Source organism: Synchiropus splendidus, chromosome 2 (genome assembly GCF_027744825.2).
Source record: "Synchiropus splendidus isolate RoL2022-P1 chromosome 2, RoL_Sspl_1.0, whole genome shotgun sequence".
In the NCBI taxonomy this organism is placed as follows: domain Eukaryota; kingdom Metazoa; phylum Chordata; class Actinopteri; order Syngnathiformes; family Callionymidae; genus Synchiropus; species Synchiropus splendidus.
The window spans coordinates 32,458,311-32,480,037 of NC_071335.1; the positions used below are offsets into that span (position 1 = coordinate 32,458,311).

The following is a 21,727-nucleotide window of genomic DNA, read 5'->3' on the forward strand; positions in this document are numbered from 1 at the left end:
AAAAAAGTGCTAGATTTTGTAGTATTAGAGACACCTGGAGTGTCACACACATTGACTTTTCCGGCAATTTAAATTGTTTTTGATTGTTTGTCAAAATGTCAACGTACTGCTTTTGCTTGAAAAAGGTTTATATCTAAGGTTTTACATGAGCTTAGCTTAAAAAGTTCCATTTCCATTGAGGCCATAACTTAAGTGGGTCAAGCATCCATTCCACAAGCAAAGGCCGGGCAGCAATTTCGCAGGCATAAAGAAGTGATTTGGGACTTAAAAGCAGAATGACGGACGGTGTCAGTCTGAGGTTTCAGCACCAGTGAGGCCGGAAAGCGCCTGTCGTTCATCAGCAGGCTGAAATACAGTGAGGCAACTGTTTCCACTGGGTGTGCAGGGCATGAGTGACACGCTCTCTCCACCAGAGGAAAATATTTCAGCAAGCCACGAATGAAGAAAAATGTACACGCCTAGTCGGTCGTCAAACCGGACATTAATCCATGCAAACAAGAGCAAACGTACAGGTTTCGAGGTTGCACTTTCACCGTGACAATGTGAGAACTTGTAGATACGGTCGGCTTCACATCTTCTGTGTTTCCATTATTTTTGCTGGCTCACCTTCTCTTTGGCTTCAACCGTCGCTATGGACGGTAGCAAGCTGCTGATGCGCTCCCCCATCATCATCACCCTCCTGCGTCTATGGCTCGGTGCATCGTAGTGGTAAAAAGCCATGACGCCTCCGGCAGCCAAACACATCCCCACAGCCAAGCACTTCCGTGCCCTTCTTCCAGGGAGCGCTTGGACAGCGTTTCTAGTCGCAGGGAGGAGATGGATTTTGGCTGCCAGCGCTGCCACTCTCCGGAGCGCGGCCATTGCTGCTGTTGGTGGTGACGCCGCTGTGCTGCTGTGATTACTAACTTTGTGGACAGAGGACAAGTATCGCGAGTCCTCGCGAGATTTGAGATAAACGTTGGCTACGACAAGCATTACCTTCATATGGACATAAAAAAACCTCACGAAAATACAACTATGAAAGTACCCATAAAATACAATACATTTAAAAATGTGGAACGGGAGCAACTAATCATTAGATTTGTTACCATGCCACGTTTCACTTATTCTGTTGCATGTGCAAAGGCTGAATTGTTTTATTATTCTATCTCTTATACAGAGACGTCTGTCATCCTTATGCCAATCTGTGAAGGAGCAATCTTTGTTCCTGACCTCTGGATAACGATTGGAAATGCCTGGAAAATATGCCAATTTACAAGCCTGAACCTCATTTACCTCTGCATGAGACAAAAACTAGGCTAAGTCAAGAGGCTAGGTCAAGTCTAAAAAGAGGCTAAGTCAAGTCTAAAGGCTTAGTTCAAGCCAAAATTAAATTGAATTGAAGGATATATACTACTACAATTATTATTATTATTATTATTATTATTATTATTATTATTATTATTATTATTATTATTATTGGTCATGGAAAACTATCGATAATGTTGAATAATAACAAAATCCTTGACAATATCTTGCCAAATAATTAAATAAGACATATTAATATTAAAATCAACACACTAATACAATTACATTACTTTGAACACAAAATGCTAGTAATATGAGGTTATAATAAATAATCTAATCTCTTTAAGGGATATTTCATTCATTCATTCATAACTTCAAAACAAGACAAATGTACAATTCATCAAGATTTGAAAGCCAATGGGGGATCAGATTTTAGGAACAAAGCAGAAGGTGGAGGGCAGGTATCAAACAAATATCAAAGCTAAACTCTCCATTTAAGTCTTTGCTGGTGGAGCTGATGTTCACCTGATGGGGCTTTTTGGCTGACTTTGATGGAGAGAGAATAAAGCCACACACTTCAGCCTCTCACCTGTTCACACATGAAACAAAGATCATTGCCCCATCACCCCTGCATAATGTCATCAATGAAAACAGTCACCTTTGTAAGGAAATCTTTGATATCTGAAATAAAGATCATATTAATTGCCGGTATCATATTTGCAATTCGATAGAAGAAGAAGCACATGATGATCGATGTCATCATGTCTTTTTTTCGGCTTTCGGTAAAATAGCCCTAGTGGATTTTCAGACCCCCTGGAGTTCTTTCCTGAAAGAAAGTTATTATTTCATGTTGTTTACTGACAACATGAAATAATAAGCTCTAGGCTACTTTTTCAGTTATTCCATTATCCAGGCATTCGATTAGTAATTTCTTTGTGTGTGTGTTTGTGTGGGTGGTTGCAGGGTGCAATGGGGAGGGGAAGGGCATTACCCTGGGGGCTTCCTCCACCTCCTCCTCTGTCACGGTGGCGACATGGTTGGCTTCACCCATGTCATACACAAAGCAGTAACTGCTATAGCTGAAAAATAATGTGTGATGAGTTTACACTAGAAGTGTTAGGAAAGGCATCACGTGGTCAGGTATATAGATTTTATTTCATCTGGATTTGTATGACTATTTTACCCTTTGAAAAAGTTCCTTTCTTGGTCATAAACAGTGATGAATCCTGCGTATAGGAGCATGCCTCAGACATATGCCTCCTTACTCCTTCCACACACTGAGTGTACAATTCAAACCCCCAGCATCCTACTTCCCTTCAAGAAATACCAACATGAGAACAAAACAACCTGCTTAGTGACCACACACAAACGCACACATCTGCAGCTTCAAGTCATTTATCAATGGGACTCCCAGGGGAGGAGGCAGCTGCGTGTGCTGTGGCGTGTGTGTGTGTATGTGTGTGCACGCCTGCGTCTGTATAGCTGCCAAAATCAATGTCATATAGGTTGAGACTTGGTCTCCGTTCAGAGGGGAAAGCCTGTCGACAGAAACGATGCAGGCTGGATGTCAGTGGGGATGTTATGTGCTAAGTGTTCACAAACCATTGCAGTCATCAGATAGATCACCACTAACTGACATTTCCCATGAATTAGCATACATCACTATTGCTTTTATAAAGTGGCTCCAAATACAGATAGAAAAGCTGCTTATAGATTTTTACACACATAAAATAGAAACTTCTCTCTGTACCAGCTAAGATCAATCTGAACATGCTGAAATACTACAATGATAAACACAGATAAAACCTTCCCCTATTTCATGTATAGTCACAAGAGAGAGTCACGGTGTGATGTCATTTCCTGTTCCTCACAAAACCAGGTAGTTTGATGGGAAGCAGTACAGTTTTAAAGGTGAATTGTTTGGTATCTGCTTTCACTAGCAACAGAAGTTACACTATACAAATAAATGTTTGACATTATTACATGCTACATAAATCAGCATTATCAAATCAATTTCTTGCCATTTGCTTTGAACTTGTGGACTTCCATGTACGAAGATTGTTTAAGTCCATCTGATAGACAGTTGTTTGAGTATAACTTCTCAGATAAGAAAATCAAACTATAACAATAAAATAAAAAATAAAGTCATATTCGTACCGGTCACAAGTTCATGAAAGAACATAATTCTCTTATTTTCAGACATTCCAAATGATTTATCACTTTTGGAGAGATTAGTCTTATCAAACTGACTGATCTTCAGAGAATATTTATGTCAGCAAATTGTCCTGAAAATAATTTATCAGGACCTGGAGTCACCTGCGTAAAGGACCAACAGCTGCTGATTTGTTTCTGAAGTCGTCCAAGTGTCAAGTATCGGGGTATTTTCTAAGCCAGCAGTTCAAACAGGTATATCACAAACTTATCCCCTTACAAGGGCAATGTGCTTTGAAGCTACTGTCTCTTTGATTCGTCCTTTAAGACCACAATTAAGGATATATATAGGCCCCTGCGCTGTTCAAAGCAGCGTGGAAAGATCAGTGCACGGATTGACAGTCAAGTGATGTCGTTTGCACAGGTGTGTGTGTGTGTGTGGAAGCGTGTATCCAAGTTTATGTTAACGTTACATAAAACGGGTGCAATAAATCAACAACCGAGTGAGAAAATTACGCAAATGGGGGTTTTCCTCTGCTCTCTACTGCACCTGAGTCATTTCGAAATAGTGGGCGTTGGGTTATAAAGTGATTAGGGTAATGGCAATTCCACTTTCATGCTGTTTGGCACACACTCTCTTTTCCCTGCGTGCTCCTTTCACACTGCTGACTCAAACTGCAGAGATCGCATTCACGGCTCATGAGCACAGCACTCAAGCTAGTATGTGCACAGCAAAATATGATCATCAGGTTTTCAGATCGGTGGGTTGGATGATGTTTTACTCCTCAATTTTCTTTACACAAAGTTTATGGTTTCATTACTGGACTATATTACCTCAAGAAGCATTTTGCCGTGGTTTCGTCGTCTTGCAAATCAGACAAATGTCGTCCACGGTTAAGACGGTAATCTTTGTTTTATCAGGTTAATGGCTTTCTATGCTTTGTTGTCTAGCCTATTATTGTCATATTGCTTTTTTAGAAATACATTTTGCCCTTCTCTCGCTGAGTTCCCTGCACCTCACCCCGAAATCGAGCTTCATACGTCAAAACCTCAAATAAAAATAAAATAAAATACAAAAAAAATCTGCCACACATAAATAGGAAGCACATCCCCAGGTCCTATTTAAGTTTCTGAGGTTGAAGTACATTTGTGTTGTGCAAAACATTGCTTCTGATTACTGCATAGGTGGTGATGTGATTATATTTCAATAACCCATCAACAAGTGTAATTATTCTGCAAACATTTAAGAATATGAAAACAACTGTTCTTCACTTCTTTTTCAATCTCTGTATACAGTAAAAAGAAATATTGACCAAAGTGCAATGTATCATTTAAGAAGGCATGTAATAGTTGTCAGATGACTGAAAAAAAAAAAAATCCAATATAAATATTATGAGTTGAAATATACTACTCCCTTTTACACAAGATGCTCAACTGAGTGCTTGGTTTATCTATAAAAAGAGGAGGATTCAATGTAAATAGGAATTCATGGAGATAATGTAGGACTGTACATTGGATGCTATGTGTTTGCTCCAACTGCAACTGTAATCTTCAATCATCTCAGAAGGTTTCAGTGTGTCCATCAGCAGTGTGAGTGGTTAGTTATTAATGGTTTGTAATTGATTAATAATCCACTGAAGATCAAACATGGGCAAGGGGAGATTTGAGGAGGGGGTGAAAGAGCCACCCTTCAAAGGGGGGGCGCAGATAGCACCTTAAAGGTGAAGGAGATGGCCCTCATTTGCATAAAAATGAAAGTTGCGGTCTTGATCTGGAGCATTTAACCAATGCGCACCGTCCTGGTGCAGCACACGCTGCTGCCGCAGCAATTGAAGAGAGGAGTGAAGTGAGGAGGTGATGAGGAGGAGGAGAGAGAGAGAGGAAAACCCTGAAGTGCACTGGAGCAAAGGGGAGTATCCCGAGGTGAGGAGGAGAGAGAGAGAGCGCTGACACGGGGATGAGAGACTAATAAATAGCTAGCAGAGGAGAGGAGGAGAAGGGACACTGGTTTGTGCACTAAGACGTTTGCACCCATCAAGATAAGGCGGGACGTTCACTAGCGGACTAACTAATTAACGGCGCTGGAGACTGCGCCAAAACGCACCGGGGATCCCTGCGTCTACACGTGCAACTTTTCCTTCCGCTCCGCTTGACGGACCTTCTGTGCGAGGAGCTTTCCACAGCCCCATCACTTGGATCGTGCTGCAGACCGGGAGTCGTGTCTGTGATGGGGGCAGCGGCGGAGGTTGGGAGCTTTAACGGGTTTCTGGACAGCTTTGGTGCCGCCGCCGGAGCCTCGGCACCCGTCGGCTCTCATTTCGTTCTCACCCCGGCCGGAGCGATGGACTACAACTCGGTGAGCGGGCTGATGATGGGGGGACAGACGCAGGAGCACCTGGTGTCCGCGGAGCGACTGTCCCGGAGCTTAGCGGACCTGAGCCACCTGAAGGGGATTCTGAGGCGGCGGCAGCTCTACTGCAGAACCGGCTTCCACCTGGAGATCCGCCCCGATGGCACCGTGCAGGGGACCAGGAAGGACCACAGCAGATTCGGTATTTGATCTGATCATTATTCCACCTCACTTACTACGTCTGTGTAGGCGCCCATTCATTCAGCTCATCTTTTATTTAGGAGGTTTTGTGAGCTCTCATGCTTATCATAACCACTTTAAAAAACGAAATTATGTATACACTACAAAGAAACGGTGACTGATTTATAGTTAAAATTACATTACAACCAGCTACATTATTTTTTGTTAATCTAATTTTCTATCATTATTATGACAATCCAAAAAAGTAGAAGCTTGAACAATATAATAAAAAGCTGTCTATGCCAGTAAAATTGTGTGTACTGCTCACACATTTGATCATTTGGAGGAATGTCTGCTGCAGAATAAGGAGACCAGTCATATCTCTCCATCAGGAATGGACATTTTTCAGATGTTCAAATGTCATCATTTTAGCATGAACTGTTAACCATTCAAAAAACACACCACTATGACTCTGATGATTTCATTGCTCAGAAAATGAACACTTAATTTGACTTAAATGTACAGTTAGTCAGCTAAAATAACATTTCCTATATACAGTCATGTTTAATACCACAACTATTTAAACCAAAACCAGCTGGTCATTCATCACATTTTTGTATGCTGAAAGTCTCATTGTGTTTCTGTATTGTGTGTGCAGGTATTTTGGAGTTTATCAGTCTGGCTGTGGGTCTTGTGAGCATCAGAGGAGTGGACAGTGGTCTTTACCTCGCCATGAACAGCAAGGGAGAGCTGTATGGATCGGTGAGTACACGATAAGTCACAGTGAACGTCAGCCAGCTGTCGCATATTTTCGTAACAACTCATCTCTCTTTGTTCCTGCAGGAGAAGCTCTCTGCAGAATGCGTCTTCCGGGAGCAGTTTGAAGAAAACTGGTACAACACTTACTCGTCCAACATCTACCGACACGGAGAAAAGGGTGCCTTTTACTTTGTTGCTTTAAACAAAGATGGGACATCCCGCGATGGGACAAGGTCAAGGAGGCATCAAAGGTTCACTCACTTCCTACCAAGGCCCGTGGATCCGGACAGAGTACCAGAACTATACAGGGATGTACTGGGCCAAAGCTGAACACCAAGTCTTAAAACCTCTCTTGGCTGAGAGGTGACCCAAGTGCACCTCATCCCAACCTTCTGTAAGACAGATCGAAGGTGGGGGCAAATAGGGATCATGGCGAACACCACCATATCAGCACTCCCCCAACAATGGAAGGAAGGACAGTGACCTCCTCCGAAGCAGTCGGGAAGTGGGACAGAAAAGCACAATTGGAAGATATGATGGACAAGGTGACCCATGTCCCCTCAATGGCCTATGCAGAGGATCATATATGAAGATGTGACCATTACTAAATCCAACCTTCTGCTGGTCCTAACTGCATGTTTCTGCAGGCACATGTGTGACACTGATATCAGAGATTTGCAGGTGTAGCCTGTCCTACTGTGGCAGGTTAGTTTTGTCATTAAATGTGGCTGCTAAGTAAAACCTTTCCACAGATACATCATCACTTTTGTAATGTAACAGGTTTACAAAAAAGGTAGTTTTATGCACTGGAAAGGAGCCATGTTTGCTTTGGGAGATCCAATGGAGACTCTACTGATTAAAATGGACTTCTGTTGCTTCGTAGTCGGATGCTGCTCACAGAATGTGCATGAGGGAAGAAAGAAGAATCACAGATAAGACTACTTATCGAAACTACTTCTTCTGTGATGGAATATCATGTCTGTTCTTTTGGATAGTCATTCCGGTGAAGGAATTTGTTGTTTTTGACTAGTTAAAGTCAACCAGCATGGGAAAGATAGAGACACCTTTACAATCATGTCAGCAGATTTTATTCTTATTTATATTTTGTTTCTTAGGAAAAACACTATATTTATTTCATATATTTATTTATTTGAGAATATATTTTTACAAGTATGGGGAAATAAAAAAGACACAAGTCATTTAAGTGTTCCTGCATTTTTTTTTCGTGTGCTGTTTTTCAGATTGACTTACAGGAAGAGACCTGAGTTTAAAATGTATAATTCAGAATTTCTGCCTTTGAAGTGATTAATCAACTTTCAAAAAACACTAGTTCAATGTTTGGGGCGAGGGTTATCCCCAAACTAGTTCAATGTTCCGAATCCAAAGTTGCTAGATGTTATCACACTAAACAGGAAGTGGATCACACATCGATTTGAATGTTTAGTACTGTGCCCAGAAAGAAGACATGCAGCATGTATCAAAATGCACGTACTTCAAACAGGTAGGACAGGTAGGATTTAAACTCTACATACCATTTCACAAACTATACTGTCGACATTCCTGATCATTTCAGTCAGGAATCAAAACTCAAACTGGATACAGAGGTGGTGGTTAGCATTGAAAGGAGGACAAAAGACAGATGAAGTCATCTGCCTTTAACGCGATGATAGACCAGAATTCAACAGGTGAATGCACTCAGCTGAACCTGCTCATTCACACCTTTTGTTCTTCTTTCATCTGACCCCGTCCAGGTTAGTCATCGCAAGCCGATGACACCTGACGCCAATTCGATGCCAGTCAAACCAAGACAGAGTTTCAAATGAGTGTTCTTAAATAGTGTTCTTACATGAATGAGTGATGGGTTTGGGTACATTTACACATGATGCATTCTAATGGCAATGTGCCCAGTGAAACTAAAAGTTGTACACCTGTATAGTAATTTGAAAAGGAGTAGACCCCAAATCTAAATGATAGCTTCAGCTTACATTTGCCCTTCAGACTCTGAATACATGAAATGTCTCATCACTGACATATTAACAAGGCGAGTTTGAAAACAAAATGAATCGCATGTAGTTTTGTCTGTCACACATTTGGCTACATTCTTCACACAGCCTATTTGTAACCCTTGTTTCAACCAGAATCCGATACAACGCAGGTGAGAAGGCAATAAATGACCTGATCTCAGTTACCTCACTTTCATGGTAACGACTGGGGAAACCCTAATTTCCATTCATGCAGTATCAGAATTACACACAGCCAGGGACCTTGGAGGGACTTAGTCTTTCCTCATGTTAAATCTGATCAGGTTCTTTCGGCTCCTCGACACTATCATCCCACACACAAGCAAAACTTCACTAGGCCAATATGACACAGCACATCAGACTGTACATACAAAGAAGAGCAATATTAAAGAGAGATCAGCAGATTAATTCAACTTTTGTGAACAGTTCAAGTGCACTGTAGAATAAAGTAGGTTCAAGTATTGCGATATTTGAGTGTGTCGATATTTTCTTACACCCAAACTGTAAAATCTGTTCTGCTATCCTCTATCATCTGAAGTAAAAGGTTACTGATAGATAGTACAATGTCATATAGGCTACATAGTTATGACCAATGGCACAACTGAACACTGCAGGCTCCTCTATAACAATGGACTGAAACTTGGAGCTGCTGATCCGAAACCTCCAAAGAACTGACTCATGACACCCCGAAAATTCAAATCCTTTAAAAAAAACTGCCACACAGACCAGACAGTATGGAGGAGACTCACACCAACACATCACACTTAGAAGCTTGGTTAAACAGGAAGCCACTAACGCAACAGTCATTTCCACCAAGTCTCTCAGCGAGCGCACCTTCAACTAATAAATAAAACCAAACACGGTTGGGGAATTTTCTGCTAGGCTTCATGAAGTATATACAATTCTCGAAGAAGCAAAGGGAAAATCAATATATGACTGTTGCACCATTCAGTCAAACATGTCTTTTAATAAAGCATATATATATGCAGGAAATCTCAGGCACATGATCCAGATTAGATCCCAGATTGTTGCATCTGAGCATCACAGCTACATTGTCTCTGCTTCTGTGTGGGTTTGATCCTCTCATAGGGGTCTACAGAGTGATGAGAGAAGGACTGAGTACCAGCATATCTAGTCAGATAGGGAGTGTGTGTGTGAGTGAAACGAAATGGGCCAAAGGAGCTAGAGGGAGCTATGACATGAAAGTTTTTTTTTTAAACAGGTGGGTTTCTGAGAACAGGAATTACCAAAAGAAAAGATGTATGTGGGTTCGTACTGTTACCATCCTGTCATGTTACAATCTCCCTTTGAAGTGTGCGTGGTGGGGGGCTGAGAGGGGGGCATGTTTATGAGAGGCAGAGTAACTACATAGATTCATGTCAGCACAACTTCTCCCTCGCTCCTCCGAGTGTGTGTGAGTGCGGGTGAGTGTGTGTGATCTCTGAATCTGTGTGAAGGTGAGCCAGGGGCTCTCCTGACTAGAGGCATGTTTGACTGATGTGTGAAGGCTTGTGTGAGTCTGTGCGTAAAACGTTTCCTCTTCACTCTCTGTCTGTTCACCACGGGGTTTTCCAACCACTGGTTGTATATTTTTGCAGGAGTTGTAATCGTCCATTAAGAGTCCAACATTACAAATGAGCGTATTTTGCACTGAGATGAAATTGAATTTCAGCTCTTTCTGTGTGAGTGTTGTTTTCTGCGGGGGCAGATGTCACAGAGATCCTTGCAGGTACATACAGGGTCCACAGAAGTGTTTCTTCCTGCACTCGTCAAAACACACACCTGCAACATCATGCGTACTGCGTCTGTCATCTCCTCTCTGTGCCTGAGATTAATGGTGCTGCTTGTGACTCAGCTGTGGTGCACTCAGACAAAATAATACGTCCTTCCACAACATCACCTATCAAACATTAGACAAACAAATGACCTCAAAATCCATGCACAACCTTTCCTCGGGTACTTTTTCTGTGATCCAAAACATGTACAATTCTGCATCACATCCTTTGTTACTGAGGTCATCTTGATAGAATTTCACACAGGTGCACTCATCTATTAATCCAGAGTGACACCAGAGGGATGCTCTCTAGATGACACAGTGATATTAGATGGGAGAGGCCTCTATTAAGCGTCTTAACAACACACTTTAGCTAGATGAAGCATGTGTTGGGTTAAAACATGAGGTTCAGTAAATCCCTTCAGTTTCAACACTGACATCAAGACTTTTGTTAGAAGCATTCACAAAATGTGCACTGATCAGTGTGAGATTGAAATAATAAAAAAATAAGTTCTTACTTTTGCATAGTGAGTGCTTTGAACTGGGGCCAAGTCAAATGTAATCAGTTCGATCAGAAATATATTTCAGGTTTGAACTAAATTGAATAAACCAGATGAATATATCTAAGTGGCTTGCCAAATGCAAAAGCAGCAATTTAGCTAATAAGGACAAAGGAATGTGAGCCAAGGCTATGGTCCAACACCGATTCCTTCAGGAGACACTCCTGAAATAAAGATCATTAGATACGATATGAAGACGACTCAATGTATCTGTCTATAAACTCTAGGAAGAAAGATACGGTATAAAGACGTGTCTAGCTCACTGGAATGTTGCATTTTATTACAAAATCTGGACACGCTGTGTGAGCCTTCTTTTAAAGAGCTTCCACTGAGTATCTGTGCCTGAAAGATTTAGGCTGCAGCACATGTTCCCAAACCTGTTATCACCAGCTATCCCGAAGCCGTCATGTTGAGTAGAGAGCAGCACTGCAGATGCCATGTCAAATACCCAACTAACCACTGTCCTCAGCTCATATCGACAAAGCCTAGAACTGCAAATCATTCGCGGCATAAAATGGAGCAGTTTCTCTCTAATAGCATGATAATAGCTACAGTTTTTAAAGCGCCAACTTGGCAAAATTACAGGTCCTCTGTCGAGAAAATAAACTGTATGGTAATGCTGACATTATGATCCTTAAGTACCTGAAGTTATTTAGCAGCACTTTAAAGATGATTAGTTGGCAGTCTTAGTCACATAAACACATGCCGACCGTAATTGACACGGCTGTGTAGCAATTAATGGTTTGACAAAGTCTACACACTGTTCGCCGACGTAATAGCGGATTAAGGATGGTTTCCATCCAAAACACTTGCGGACATTATTAAATGAGAAAATGAGTAAAGTAACAGCAAAAAATACTCTGTTTAAGATGCATGTTCTGTTCCTGTTCAGGGTTGTGGGGAAAGCTGGAGCCTCATATAGTCATTGGGCAAGAGGCAGGAATACACCCTGAACAGGTCACCAGTCCATCTATGGACACACACACGCACCAAGGGCCAATTTTAGAGTGTTCATTTAACCTAGTGAGCATGTCTTTGGAATGTGGGAGGAAACCGGAGTACCCAGAGAAAACCCACACAGACACAGGGAGAACATGCAAACTCCACCCAGAAGACCCACTAGGAAACATGAGGAATGGTTGTTCGAAGGTCATGCAGTTGTGGCGCTGCAAATTCAGTCAAAAAGTCGAGGTAAACATTTGCAGTAGTTTGTGTCTTGTTGAAGAAAAATGGAACAAACGCACAAGATCTGTGTTTTGTTGGTATACAATCGCAGGTTCTTGTGTAGCACCTTGTGTACTGTTGAATGTAGTAGCGATAACCGGCAGCAGTACAGATTGTCTTTGTGGGAGAACGATCTTGCCTCATACTATAAGTGTTTTCCTCAGATGTTCTCAGTCTCCATCACCATTTATCCAACAGTGTCCCAGTCCCAATATATTTCTTGAGCCAAGCACAGATTCATGGACATGAAGGTGGTTCTCCTCCATACTAAGTTCTATAGCGCCGTTGAGTCCATCCATCCGATATTTTTCTCTTTCAGACAATTACAGGTATCTAAAGCTGTTACAAGCCACATGAAATGATTTGACACATCCTCTAACAGATGATCTTTTGGCTCACTAATCCTCGAAATACTCCGCAGACTACTAATTTGTTATTAAACTATATTCTTTATTATCCAGCTGAACTGCAGGTTTCACACACTTGGACAGACATATACACAAGCACAGTAAAAACTAAAAGCACTTCCATGGCACACACACTCGTGGGGTGGACGTAATTAAAGCAAGTGGGGCCAAATTGAAGTATATTGAACTCATCTCTCACACACTCCCATGCTGTCGATAGATCACTCGCCAAGCTCCATCGATTGCTGCAAAGACTTCCTCTGCAAAACGCTTTTCTCTGCAATGTGTGTAGTGAATGAGCATGAGACAGGAAGGGACAGAGAATGGGACAGGCCTGCTACCTTCACTTTGGCACCCCCCCCTTATCCCCAAATAATGCTAACCTCTATTTGTAAGGGGCAATGATTTTAAATAAATGAGTCTTGCACTTCTCCACCCTACTAGATTAACAAATCAATAAAACAGCGTTTGTGTATTCCTTGGGGCGGTTTGCCACATTGTGCGAGTCTTGGCTTAGATCACAGGGACTGTAGAGTCATCATAAACGGCCGGTACACGGGTGACTCTGCACTGCGCCAAGGACAAATTGTGGATGATGAAACACAACATGGACAAAAGGAGAGAGTGGATTTTAGGGACGTGTCATGGGATCAGGAGGCCATAGATTTGTATTGAATATTCAAGAGGAATTCTCTGCGAGATCTTGACATGACAAATGTGTGTCAAGAGGCGTCAATGGTAGGAGACAAGCAAAAGAATCCCCCCACCTCTGAATGCAAACTTGAGTGCTGTTGAATTGATTGGCTCCGCAGTTTCATTAATCTCTACTAGCTTTAATTCAGCAGCTCACACTGTGAACTAGATCATCACAACTCTATTTTGTTGAACACCATGAACTGGTTTAATTTTTTTAAATTGCACTTTAATTTAAAGTCATTCATTCAGCATATATAAAGCATCACACTCAAGGCTCTTGGGCCAAATCCGGGCAGCCAAGTCTTCCTTTTTCAGTCTGCAGGAGCATGTAGCAGATCAAATTCAATACTGCAATAGTTTCTTGTGTTATGAGTCGCAGTCAGCATCATTATAAGACTATATTCTCCCAGCAAGAAAACTCTCAGAAATGTCAGAAAATATAACAAATGTGACTCTGGAGTGGTCCACGATTTGTATTGACTATTTTAATATGACAATTATGAGGTATGTGGTGATCATATCACATTTTTTCTTAATCCAAGCACAGGGTTTTGGGGCAGAGATGCTTCAGATAGCAACTTATTGCTGTTTAACAGGCTGAGAAATTAGAATGCTTCCTTGTAAACAGTTCAAGATTATATGTTGCTCCAAGAGTTTGTGCGATTGTGTATCTTCATCATCTAAAAATGAAAATAGATCACTGGTTTCATATGATGATTGGTAATTCTATCTATTCCATCCTGGATTTAAAGTTTGTATTTGTGTGTTCAGTCGTCAAGTCTAGGTGAAGGGCTGAGGACACTGAAAAATAAAGAAGAAAATAAATTTGAGTCTGGGTGGCGTGAGTGTGACTCATAGGGGAAACCCTCAGAAAATCATCAAAGGGAGATTGACATTCCAGAAACCCGTATACAGATGTTGTTTTGACTTGAAAAACTGAAACAATCATATAAAAGGAAGACTATTTCAATGAAATATCACATTTAGAATTGATATATATATATATTTTTTTTCTGTATGCATTACAACTCAGAAATGTTCAATGCAAAAAACAATAAACTTATTTCTTGTTAGACAATACAGGTTTTGAAATTATCAATTTCAGTTATAAACAATCAGATAAAATATTAGTTAATACCCTCTAGCTCTTATGGAATAATAAAATATTGTGAAAATAAGTGGGCAAAAATGTGAGGTCTTATGATAACATCGCTACCTATCACTATCAAATACAGTATCACTGCTTGACTTAAAGTTACAGTATGATGTGGGGATCCATAAATGTGTAAATATACTCGCCTCACTTTTGAAATGAAATTGGAAGTCAAAAATAAAAGGCAAATAAACAAAACCATGTGACTTAAGAGATATTGAAGATTATTATGCAAGGCTTCCTCCACTGTGAGCTTTTAAGGCTGTCATGATAGCAAGGTGGGGGGGGACTATATCAGTTGGACACAGAGCAATTTCTGTGTTACACATGTGGAACAAACTCTTCTTTACATTCAGAACAACATAGTCAAAACCACACCAGTTAGAATGAGCTAGCATGACGGCATGTTTCTAGTAAACAGTGAATACAGAACATGAACTGTCACATAGCAACCAAGTTTATGTTGTGCCTAATTTAATCTAACCTCAAAAATCTCAGTTAAATCTGTTCATAAATGTGACCTCTGGTGGAAGGCCCTCAGAATGAAAGCCTTGCATAGCTGTCAATGCTATGAGGTTGAACAGCTAATACATTTCCAACACATAGCACTCCAAGAAACAGAAGTTCAATTCCCCCAAAAATTCCAACCTTCACGGACCTTCATGAAACATCATACAGATGACAGCTATAAACATGCACGTGTGCATGAGGGTGCGTGCAAAAACCTATTTACCACACCGTACCACCACCGTAACAGCTTTGATAACTCTTAATATCTCAGCAACATGAGTACATGTGTACACACACACAACGACGTATCATTTTCTTAGAGAAAAGATCGACTCAAAGAATGCTCAAAGAAAATCCTCATTCACAATTGCTGTCTTGTCTATGTGAGACGGTGGAAACAACACGGTTAATTCAACAGATTCCACATTACGTCTGACATCTCAAGTGCGATGAGAGGAGCGAGTAAAACCACAGAAACCAAAATTATGGTCTGCCTCTAAACCCACAATGTTGTGTTTTAAATTTCATCCTTGTATAACACACAAGATACATCCTGTATTTCTAATGTTCGGATGAGGATGCAAGACATGCATTCATAAAGGAGAATCTGGTCACTTTACCAGGTAAGATCAGTTTTGATATACGTCACAGCTGTGCATCATGTGGATTTATCACTGACATATTAAAAATGCTTTGTCAAGTGCAGTTGAATTTCTGGACAGTTTCTGTCTGTAGACTGTAGAAGTATAGATGTAATAAAGAAGAGTGTGCTATATTATTTTTCCGAAACATGAACACAAACCATTTAATTCTTCTTTCTATTCTCTACCAACCCTGCCGGGATTTGTATAAATCCCTTCAGAAGTAAACAATTTGAAATTTGCCACTAGAGAGCTAAGAAATAATTATGTGGTTTTAAATGATACCATGAAAAAATGAACATGAAGTCCATTCCTCAACAAATGGCATACTGATGTCCAGCTAAGAAGGTTTTCAAATATTGTCTTTCTGTGCGTATGAGCCTGCTGGTGCTTGTTCACAGAGAGCCTGACACTGGGCCGATCTTGCCCAGCTGTGCTCTTCTAAGCCCAAACATGTTGGGACATGATTATCCACGGAGCACCCGGAGAACCGGTGATTTATCTGAGTGTGACTTGTGTGTGCTTTAATTGCCGACATGGAACACACGCTTACACACACATGCAGGGCCCTGCGCAGGTGGGGCTCGCTTCTACACTGTGTGTCCAAGTGTGTGTGCGCGTTGCATCCTGAAGCTTAAAGTCAGGTGGGTTGGCACATCTAGGTTCCCCTTTGAAGGTCTGTTTATGGACACACACAAACACACATGAACACACACAAGCACACGCACACACACACACAGCGACTGACCAGCTGTTTCTCTCTTCTACTGCTCTTTGATGTCTATACTTTTTCCATCCCACCTTCACTATCCCAATGCCCCGCTTCTGTTTTCCCTCCCTGGGTTGGATGGCCTTGACATTGAACAACGCTAAAGCGCTTGCCTAGCTGAAGTCGAATGGAATCCATATAGAATCGAATCACCTGTACATGTCATGCTCACGGTCAGTGTCAGAAGGTCACAGGAACAGACAAACACAGAAAAACTGCTGGAATATTTGCTTGGCTTGAATTATACTTGTCTGAGATGCTATGAGAAAAATGGCGATCAATGTCACTGGCACAGATGCGGCTGGGATTTGTCCAGACTGACACACAGTTCTGTGCAAAACGGTGCAAAAAGCAGCTACAGCATCATTTCTGCAACAGTTGCACGGATGAGAACAATGAATATGTGAATCTAGGTATAATACCACTACTACAATACTGGTGAAGACCGGCTGACTACAACCATGCAACACCAAGTTTTAAAGAATATAATCAGAAGTGTCATCATCATGAAAACGTTTTAGTCCCTTTTGATTTGTGTTAAGATTGTGTTATTTCAACCCAAATTACATGGCGAGTCTCACCAGACTAGCAGTGTCTTGTCCATGTTCCATGTTTTGTTTTGGATTGCAGACAAGAATAGTGTCATATTGCACTCGTGCGCACACACGACACGCACTCACACAACACACACACACACACTGTATGTCACTCAGGTATGGTAATTACTGTTTAGATCCAGACATCTGTAGTTGGTATGTGTTTGCAGCCGAATGTTCCAAAAATGCAAAAATCATCTCTGGCACTACGTTATTATCGGACACAGCTGTCCGCCACCTTCACCATCAACAAAAAGGTATTAACAAAAAACGTATTAAATGTTATTGGGCGGGAATGTATAAACAATTAATTATCTATATAATTAATATAATACATTTTATTTTCTGTTTACCATCAGAACATCTTTGAGCACAACATTCTCCTGAGAACATGAGCTTCATGTCTGCAGCTCCATCACGTATTTTTGAAGTATCACGGTCACCCTTGTTTTCTTTTTTTCTACATGGTGTGGCCAAGAATTCATGTTAAGCTCTAAATAGCTGTGTGGGAAAACAGCGGCTGCTCAGATCATCAAAAAGGCCTTTTTTTAAACCCAGTTTTCCCATGTTGTAATCTTCCAACCATCTTCCCTTCATCTTGTAGCCATTAAGACCTTCTAGTATTACCTGGCCCGTCCATGGCCCAGTAGAGGCCCGGCTATTGTCCATACTCCGGCAGCAGGTGAATAGGATGCCCGTGCGAGGGGCCTCTCGGTCCAGAAACACCTGATATCTGACTCAAACCTCCACAACAACCCCACCCCAGCACCCCAAAAGCACCTTATTTTCTCAAGAATGAAGCTCACGACTGTCGACTGAAGTTTCCTCATGGTTTTTGAGCCACGGCCTCCTCTATTTTTGGAGACCACCGCAAACTCTGGGGGTTCTCTCATATCTGTGTGAACTTGTTTGAAGTTTTCCACTTCACACCACAGCCCCCCTTCTTGGTAGACCATCTCTCCTCTCTTTCATCGAGACGGCTGATGGGCAGATAATGCTTCTCAGTGTCTACAAGTCAACATTGCTGATCGCTATCAGAGATTCAGGTCCTTTGAATCATTGATTTGCACGCCACTGCCCGACCTCCTGAAGGCAGCTCGAGGAGCGTCTTCTTACTAGTTCAGGTTTTACTGCATATCACCAACGTGCCACTGAAGAGACTTTAAGAGCTCACATCTGGATCAATTAAAACAGGTCTCACATTTTTGTCTTGATGAGAGTCAAGACTGGTTCATTGCCTTTTACTGCAGTCACAAACAGCAGTAACCATCACAGCAGTGCCCGAACACACAATCGTGTCCTGTTGGCGCGTCTGCTCCTGTACTCTCTGGGAATTCTTTTACTTTTGTGTGAGTTTTAATGGGGTACTCTGGGTAGCCCTGTTGGCTCACATCTTGATGCTGACATTAACCGCTAATGCACTGTTTTCCTTGAGACCAAAGGCTTTTTTATATAGGGGACAGTTTACAGCTGGAGGCTGCGCATGGAAACTAACTACGCTACGATTAAATCTGAAATTAAACATCAAGTGGTGAGCTGCATTAGAGAAACAAAAAATGCACCACTTGAGGATCAAATGTAAACACTAGGAGAACGTCCGTACTGCTTTGGATTGGAACTTGGCCTTACACTTTTCTCAGTTGACTTATCAGAGGGTATCACAATGCAGTGTCTGAATCTTCCTGCTGTTGAGTTTGTTGTTGCTTCTCCACTCTATATGCTTCGTCGGCAGAAACAGATGATCTATTTGATGCACGCAAAATCTCCAGCGACCATGTGCAAATGTCACACACCCAGTTTGGGAGGTTTAACAGCACAATAAATTGGCTCTCTGTTGTCAAACATGAAATATTCATAGGACAGGCTGAAACTGTACATAAGTGTTTCAATAAGATTCAATTCTACTAAAAAGCCCCCTCCCTCTCTTTCATCCTCCATATTTGTCACATTAACTCACATTCCACCATGCCTCCTGTCCTGTTTTGGTTTTTAAAAATAGCTTAGCTACAACAACAACGCACACCTCTTGTCCCAAACTAAACAGGTGCCACCTGTGTGTCCTAAGTGTTCAAGCAAATGTGGGCAGTGATGTAATGCTTTGGGACTCACCTGACATGATACTCAACCATTTTCTGCCGCAGCAGTGTGTGTGTGTGTGTGTGTGTGTGTGGGCGCCTGAGTGTGTACGTGTATTGACGCAGCGCTGCAGCACAATCTATACTAATGATTTCCTATAGACACCTCAAGTTGATCTGGGAACCAGGGAGGATGGGAAGAGATGGAGTTTAAATGACAAATATAAATTAGTTAAAAGAGACAAATGCAACAAAACACACATCCATGACTGCCTGGTGATGTGCAAGGGTGGTGTCCATTAAAATGAAGAAGTGATGACTCTCAGATTGTCTATCATTTGCAGCTCAGAAAGCAGAATTATAGTTTGGATTTACGACTGTATCAGCCTCCAACATTTGAAGAGATATTTCAACCTCAGTCACAACTAGTTTCCCATCACAACTAGTGAGTCTCCTCCATCTGGATCAACCTTGACCACCCTCCCAATCCTCTTCATGTCTTCACCACACTCACTCTTCAGTTGTCTTCCTCTTCTTCTTTCACTTTCTTCTCACTTTCCATCCTCTCCAGCTTCCTCCAATCTCCATATCACTCTCACTACAAATCACCATACCATCATCATCCATGGCGACTGATCCCTGATCCCAGTCCCCTCACCTTGAATCCCTCCTGCAGTACACCATCATGTCTCACCTCCCTCACACGTATAGTGCATCACCCTGTGGATTTGAACCCCAGTCTGCGGTCATGTGAGTATCAAAACATAACAATGGTCAGTTGAAGGCAAGAGGCTTGATCCTATCAATATTTTAGAGCATGAACACGAGGACAGTGGACCGAAAAAGATCCAGGAAAGCGAGAGAGTTTTGAGTGTGTGTGATCTTTGCAGCCTGTGCGACTTCATCTGTGTAAACAGCTTTGAACCTGCAGTTTCCTTCAATCATTGTTTGGACTACCAGCAAGTCAAAGACATCATTGCGGGTGAGACACACCACACCCCCTTCAGCGTGTCTCGGAGGAGCCATAAGGACTTCCAGGTCAAAAAGGCAGCAGGATGATCAGGGGGACCGAAGCACCAGCAGCGTGTCAGCAGGTAATAGCTTTGCTTTAAGAGGCTGTGTGCGTCTTTGAACCAGTCAGCCTGTTTATAGAGAGAAACATCATCCGCCTGTTTTTTCTGGACATGTATTTGTAAAAGATCCCTCCCCTGTGAAGAACATCCTGACCTAAGGGGTGAATTCATGAAGTAGCAAGAGGGCATGAGAAAGCTGCAGTCCCACTGTCTCTGCTCCTCAGGTTTTCCCACCCTAAACAGTCAAATCATTTAAAATGATTCAAGAACTCATGTTTCAAGATAGCTTTTCCTAGCAGACCCATTATGGTAGAGGATACAGGGAACACCAAAGTCAACAGCTAAAGCAACTCATCCGTCATTATATGTCTATGATCGCATTCGGTTGTCTGCTTCATGACCTTTATATTCTGAACTAAACCCAAGCAATTTCATGGTCAGTCAAATCTGAGACAGCAGTTCTCACTCAGAAGAACATCCACTCCAGGACAGGACTGACATCCTTCCCCGGGTACAGCATCACCAATGAGAGGAGGACAGAGTTTGAGATCACCACCTTAAAACATACCCCACATCACAGTGGCCACAAATGTTTGCAGGAGACCACAGGTGGATGCAAGTGCCTCAATGAACGAAAGACATTCCCTTATAGGGTGAAAAGATCCAGCTGGTGGTCTGGGTCTCTTGTCCAAATGATCTTGGAAGTTAGACTGAGGACACCTTAGGTTAGCTATAGGAGGTTTCTAGATGCAGGAAAGTCAGGGCCTTCTCACTGAGGCTGGGGCTTCATTTCCAATGGGCTGGTGAGAATGGCTTAATGGACGGATGGACGAACAGAAGGATGAATGGATGGATGAATGGAGCTTCATAGAAAGAAAGTTTGTAGAGCAAATTTTGCTATCCTTTTGTTAGAAACATATTGGCCCTTTCTCTGCATGATGCATGATAAACCTTGCCCAGTGCCAACCACCTCTTATGCAACATACCACCAAGAAACCCTAAATCCCTGGATTACAGAAGCTATAAATGACTTACAAAGTAATATTAAAGGAAATAGTAATTTCATCATCACTGTTCGGGAAAATAAGAAAAGCGGTAGTACATGAAAAAAGAGGTTGTAAGGGGGAGAAATTATCATAACTGTTCTCGAGTTCATTTCTATCTTGGTGGACTGTAGAATGAGATGTTGACTGCGCTGTATGTAATGTATCGGAGCCAAAGCTGTGTCATGTGGGGAAGTGTCAGCCATACAAATGTCAAATGTTATTACAACGTATTAGAGGAGATAGAAATAAACGTCAAAATAAAATAAACTCATTTCCAAAATCACTGCATCCATCGTTTGACCATTTGGGTGATAAATTGCTGCTCTTAAGCGACAACTCAAAACTCATCTATCTTCTATGATGGCAGGCCTTGCTCCTTGTTCAGCATCATAACAAACGCGCAAGATCCACTTTTAAAAGGACCTCACACACACTCCTAAAGTGCATCACCAAGA

At 41.7% G+C, this 21,727-nt stretch overlaps 2 protein-coding genes across 10 annotated transcripts in view; one reads left to right on the forward strand and one right to left on the reverse strand.

The window, feature by feature from the left end:
* Positions 1 to 21,727, reverse strand: part of LOC128754640 (calcium uptake protein 3, mitochondrial-like) — a 41,653-nt gene that overhangs the window by 16,898 nt on the left and 3,028 nt on the right. For 2 of the 9 annotated variants that reach the window (XM_053857397.1, XM_053857393.1), the window contains exon 1: positions 607 to 934. The exons of 2 other annotated variants lie outside the window; for them this stretch is intronic. In XM_053857397.1, the coding sequence (XP_053713372.1) occupies positions 607 to 861 (255 nt within the window). In that variant the 5' untranslated portion in view covers positions 862 to 934. Of the gene's footprint in view, positions 1 to 606; positions 940 to 21,727 lie in introns of those variants that run through there. 5 more of the 9 variants (XM_053857394.1, XM_053857391.1, XM_053857396.1 and 2 more) reach the window with 5 other exon arrangements.
* Positions 3,672 to 7,899, forward strand: LOC128754644 (fibroblast growth factor 20-like). Its single transcript, XM_053857410.1, has 3 exons — positions 3,672 to 5,990; positions 6,627 to 6,730; positions 6,812 to 7,899. The coding sequence occupies exons 1-3, from the start codon at positions 5,666 to 5,668 to the stop codon at positions 7,055 to 7,057; spliced, it is 675 nt and encodes a 224-aa protein (XP_053713385.1). The 5' UTR covers positions 3,672 to 5,665; the 3' UTR covers positions 7,058 to 7,899.

What these genes read in the sequence shown, in the direction of transcription:
- LOC128754644 (XM_053857410.1), top strand. Translation starts at nt 5,666, where the DNA reads ATGGGGGCAGCGGCGGAGGTTGGGAGCTTTAACGGGTTTCTGGACAGC. An exon ending in GAAGGACCACAGCAGATTCG is followed by an intron (nt 5,991 to 6,626) that starts GTATTTGATCTG and finishes TTGTGTGTGCAG; the next exon opens with GTATTTTGGAGTTTATCAGT. An exon ending in AGGGAGAGCTGTATGGATCG is followed by an intron (nt 6,731 to 6,811) that starts GTGAGTACACGA and finishes TTGTTCCTGCAG; the next exon opens with GAGAAGCTCTCTGCAGAATG.